The sequence below is a fragment of the Lipotes vexillifer genome, unplaced genomic scaffold, assembly GCF_000442215.2.
Source record: "Lipotes vexillifer unplaced genomic scaffold, Lipotes_vexillifer_v1.1 scaffold225, whole genome shotgun sequence".
NCBI classification, from domain to species: Eukaryota; Metazoa; Chordata; class Mammalia; order Artiodactyla; family Lipotidae; genus Lipotes; species Lipotes vexillifer.
This window is the reverse complement of record NW_006787630.1, coordinates 1,085,052-1,090,311: the sequence shown is the minus strand read 5'-3', so window position 1 is coordinate 1,090,311 and position 5,260 is coordinate 1,085,052. Positions and strand designations below refer to the sequence as shown.

General features: G+C 63.3%; 1 protein-coding gene across 1 annotated transcript; it reads right to left on the bottom strand.

Annotated features, from left to right (window-relative positions):
- Positions 1–1,150: 1,150 nt before the first annotated feature.
- Positions 1,151–4,006, bottom strand: IZUMO4 (IZUMO family member 4). Its single transcript, XM_007460366.1, has 9 exons — positions 3,723–4,006; positions 3,560–3,640; positions 3,372–3,443; positions 2,868–2,894; positions 2,684–2,759; positions 2,490–2,537; positions 2,394–2,408; positions 2,039–2,056; positions 1,151–1,481 (listed from the first exon to the last, which is right to left on the bottom strand). Exons 1-9 carry the CDS (start codon positions 3,934–3,936, stop codon positions 1,391–1,393), a joined length of 642 nt encoding a protein of 213 aa, XP_007460428.1. The 5' UTR covers positions 3,937–4,006; the 3' UTR covers positions 1,151–1,390.
- Between the last annotated feature and the right edge of the window lie 1,254 nt (positions 4,007–5,260).

The window sequence follows — 5,260 nt, the reverse complement described above, 5'->3', positions numbered from 1 at the left end:
CTGTTTTGCGGGTTTTTTGTTTCGTTTTTTTTCTTTTTTTTAATTTTATATTTTATCTTTGGCTGGGTTGGGTCTTTGTTGCCGGGTGCAGGTTTTCTCTAGTTGGCTGTGCACAGGCTTCTCATTGCGGTGGCTTCTCATTGCGGAGCACAGGCTCTAGGCACGTGGGCTTCAGTAGTTGTGGCACGCAGGCTCAGTAGTTGTGGTTTGCAGGCTCTAGAGCGCAGGCTCAGTAGTTGTGGCGCACGGGCTTAGCTGCTCCGTGGCATGTGGGATCTTCCCGGACCGGGGCTCGAACCCATGTCCCCTGCATTGGCAGGCGGATTCTTAACCACTGCGCCACCAGGGAAATCCCCTGCTGCTGTTTTAATTCTCAAGGTTTCAGATGGCTTCACTGATGCCATGTGTACAGAGGACTGTGTCAGCAGAGCCCAGATCAACTCCAACCTGAATCCAAAACGTGGGCAGGTGCGGAGCCCCGCCAGAACCCCGCTCCGGCAGCGGGTGGGGAGAGAGGCCTCAGGTGGCCCCCGGGTGGTCATTGGCCTGGCCCGCCCTGCTCCAGCTCGTGGATCCTGCACAGGTCCCAGGGCGTTGGAGCATCCCTTTGGAGTTTCCCGCTCACCGTTCTCCTGATCTCAACATTCATGGGCAGGCAGAGGCCAGTGTTCTGTCAGTGAACCCTTGGAAGGAAGGTGCCACGCCAGGCAGGGGACCCCTTAGCTGGGGGAAGGGATGACCAGGCTGGGAAGGGCCAGCCCAGGAGCCAGACAACTGTTGGGCTCACCACGGCATCCATGGGCACAGAGGCACCTCCCGTCTGCTGGATGGGTGTTGAGCCCTGGGTCACAGTTTGGGTCTGTCCCCTCATGACCCATGTTGGGCGTTTTCTCAAAACCAAGAAGCCAAGCGGTGGGCACAGCAGTTCCCGTGCCTCGGCTGAAATGCAGCTGATGTGGTAGGAGCCCCAAGATGCACCGATGCTGGCCCTGGCTTTCACCAAACAGCCTCCTTTCGTGTCATCAAAAGAACCAGTTGCCCTGAAGGCTGGTTGCCGTGCGTGCCTGGGAAGCCCCGCAGTCCTGCCCTGTAGGCCAAGGTCGCACCTCACCTGGGGCCCTAGCCCGGAGCCCCAACAAGGACTACTTCGGGATGAGAAATGTCAGGGATATTTAATCATTCCCTCAGACAGCTGTGATCCCGCCGCTATATACAAACCCATCTACCTCCCTTCCCGTCCTCCCAGCCCCAGCCCAGCCCAGCCTAGCCGGGGCTCCGAGGTGGGTGGAGCACCCAGACAGCAGCAGGCCTGCTCCACAGCACCAGGCCGAGGCGGTCCAGCGGAGGCCCCGCACCGTGGCGGGGGCGGGTCTCGCTGGCCTGGCCGCCCTCAGTGCTGCATCAGGCACTTGGAGGTGTTTTCCAGAGTCAGGTTGGCCAGGTGCGGGGGCTCCAGACACCTGAAGCTTGGTGATATCAAGCTGCAAGGAGACGTGGGTGCCCCAGTCCTTCCCCTCCCACACCTTGCTCTCCCTGGTGGGGTTTTGCTGGAGGCCTGGGCCCCTCATCCCAGCTGGGCATGTGACAGGGTTGCAGACAGACCCTCAAGCTGAACTCGGAGGCCTTGCCTGTTCTCACATCCCTGGGACAGCAGTGGGGTCACGCCCTACACTCCCACGACTAGGGCTGCAAAGGCAGCAATGCGGGGGGGCATGGGGTTCCGATCTCTGGCTTACGCACAACTCCTGCCCTGGGAGTCCACCCATGTCCCTGCGGCCTCCCCGCACTGGGTCACTCGAAAGGCTGGAGTGGTTCTGTGTGTCCAGGCGAGGGGCAGGAGGAGCTCATGTTTATTCACGCAGTGATGGCATGGGCGGAGTTGCAGAGGTGATGTCCACATGTCCCAGGTGCAGAGAGGGAGCCCTGCCCGGCTTCGCCCACCCCATCCAACACCCCTGCCCTCCCCCACTGACCGGGACAGCCCCACGCCACACACCCCCGCTCCAGGAGGACAGGCCGGGGTGGGGGGGGGGCTTACCTTGTGTTGGTGTTCTGTCTGAAAGACACAACGGGGTCCCAGTTAACTCTGAGCTTTGGGGCTGAGGCTGTGCCTGTGGCCCTGAGGCGCCTCCACTGGGGCACGCCTCCACCAGGGGGCGCCCTCCCCGGCTCCGACCACAGCCTGCCACCAGCCTGGGGCAGGGGTAGGGCCAGACTCTGGGGACCCCTTGACCGGGATGTGCCCCTTGTGCCAGCCGAGCTCAGAGACCCTGGGAGGTAGGGGCTGGGCCCACCACATCGGGGGCAGGTGCTGCCTTCTGTGGCTGCCCCGGCGCATACTCACCCACGAGGACGCACACGCACACTGCCTTTGGGGAGTGGGAACTACTTACTTGCTCCAGTTATTTCTACAACGACAGCAGGACTTTAGTCAGGGCCAAGAGGCCTTGATCGGGGTCTCCTCCCCGAGCCAAGCTGCCCTGACTCACATGTGCTGGAGGAGGCCCTGCACTGCTGTCTCCCACTCTGCAGACGACCTGCGGGGACATGGGGTGTGGAGGGGGCGCGGCCCACATTCACTGGCCAGGTGGGGGGCTTCCATCCCCTGCCCGGATGATGAGGGGACCCTCCAGGGAGAGCCTTGGACCCCAGGGGCGGGGGGCCGCCCGCGTCTGAGCCCTACTCGCAGTTGTAGCCAAAGCAGACGACGTGTGAGTTCGTGCAGTTGGTGCAGGAGATGGTCTCGTACTGGAAGATGCCTGTAACACACCAGAGGCGGCCGCACCCTACCCTCACCCTCAGCCTCTGGGGCCCCGAGCTGCCGCCACTGCTGCAACACCCCATAACCCGGACAGAGGCTCACTCACCGCAGTGACGCTGACAGTCGATGCGGCCTGTGGGGGGACGAGAGCACAGCCGGCGCCTTCTTAGCAGGCCTGGCCTGTCCCCCGCTCTCTCCCCCTCCCAGGCTGCCCAAGGCTCAGGGCCTGTCCGTTGGCCACTTAGGTGGGCCTCAGCCTGGGATGGGGCAAAGCACGGGGGAGGGCGGCCGCAAGACTCTTGAGGCCTCCAGGGACCCGTTGGGGGGAGGTAGCAGGGACGGGTGGGATTTATCCTTCAAGGCCTCCTGTTGGTGCCCACTGGATGAAAAGGGACCCCCTCAGGGTGTGGCCCTTCTCCCCCGTTTCTGCCCTTCCTGAGTTCTGACACCTGGCTGCACCAGGCCAGACGCCCTATTCACAATACTCCAGCCTCACCACGACCTGGCCGGGACCCCAGGCCTGGAAGGAGACTGAAATACTCGCGTGGCCCTGGGTCCTCAGGCCCTGGGCAGCAGCACCGTCCCTCCCCCTCAGCCCTCGTTTGCTCACTTTCGATGATGGCATTCTGGATGAGGTGCACCTGCTCACGGAAGATAGCTCGCAGCTCGTTGGGAAAATATCCTGATGGCGGGAAGGCAAGGGGTGCGGGGTCACCCACAGTTGGCGGGCGGACCTGAGGTGTCATGGGGCGGGTGGGCTCTGCCTCAGTTCCCCATGCGTGGCGGTCGCCCCCTTACCAGGGAAATACAGCTTCCCCTGGTACAGTTGATCCATCCTCTGGTACACGACGTTCGCCACTTGGTTCAGCTTCTCCCAGGCTGGGGACGGCAGGAGGAGGCGTGTGAGCGGGCCGGGGCCTGACTGGGCCGGGGGTGCTCCCGGGCGGGGCCCCGCACTCACTGATCTCCGCGGGGATGGCCAGGTGCAGCTCCTTCACTGTGTCCTGGCTCCAGTCAGTGAGCAGCGAGCCCGACACGGGGATGTCGCCCACCCACCAGGACTTGAGGTTCACGTGATGGCGATAGAAGGAGAACTTCTCCGAGAAGTTGCCGTGGCAGTGCAAGCAGCCGCGGGCCAGCGCCCCTGTCAGGGCCAGGCACAGCAGCAGCGCCATGGCCCGCCCCCGCCCGCCGCCGGCCAACCGACGGCGCCTCCCGCGCCACGCCCCTCCGCCGCGCACCAACCAACGGTGTCTCCTGCCACGCCCCCAGCCGGGCACCAACCAACGACGCCGTCTCGGGCCCGGGCCGCGCCCCCCCCGCACCCCGCCCCTGGCGTAGGCCCCGCCCCCGCAACGGACAACTGAGGGCACCGGTTCCTTTTTCAGGCCCCGCCCACGAGCCGCCGCTCCCGGGGAGGGTCCACCTCTCTGTTGGGCCCCGTCCGCGACCTCGCTCTACGCATGCGCCATAGGCCGGCGCAAGCTCCTCCTTCCAGACTGGCCTCTATTCAAGGCCCCGCCCCGCTCTACGAGCAAGCTCCGCCCGCAGGCCTCCCCGGAAGCCGGGGAGGCCTCGGCCCGGAGCGGAAGTATATCCGGCCGGGGGGCGGGGTAGTCGCGCGCGGAGCTTCTCCGGTCTGGCGGCGAGGCTACGCTGGCTAGCGGCCCGGGGACTCGGATCAGCGGCGAGCTTGGCCCGACTCTTTTGGCGGCAGGCGGCAGGTGGGTACTCAGAGAGGCGACCGCGGGCGTTAGGGAGACCGAGCCCCTCAGGAGAGGAGACCGCGGGCGGCGGGGAGACCGGGCCCCTCAGAGGGGTGAACGGTGGCGGCCCTTGGTGGAATTAGGGGTTACATATGTCACTTTGGGGGTCACCCCCTGGCCGTGTCAGTAACCAGGACCCCACCTCCTGGTGTGGATGTAAAGTCCACGGGATTTTACGGCTCCCAGCAACACCGGGACCCCGCCCTCTGAAAGCAGGCTTCTTGGTCCCCAGAACCCCTGAGCAGTGGGAGGTGTTTGCGTGTCCGCACTGCCCACTGGCTGACTCCACCGCTCCGTCTGTGCACTGGCTGTAGGGCTTGCGTTTGCTTTAAAGGCCCATGTATTTTACAAAATGTCACTGAGGAGGGAAGGGGGTGTGTGATCGGGGTGATTCTCTTTGTGACGGAGAGTCGCAAAGCAGAAAATAAATTGCGAGTGATGCTCCCACCCAGAGAGCCACTCACTGCTCATTTTGGGGTAAGAGTCTTCCAGTCTTTATTCATATGTGCCTTCTGCTCCTTGCATCTTTTTTTTTCTTTTTCCCCCACCTTTTATAGAGGCTCAACTGACATGCAGTGAACTGCACACATTCACAGCACACACTTGGATAAATTTTGGTATGTGATGCGCGAGCATTTTGCATATTTCACCCCCACTGCCTGTCCGCACTTTCGTGATTTTGGACTTGGCTTCTGTTACACGTGGCCCCCGCCGGCGGCTTCTTTGTTCTTCC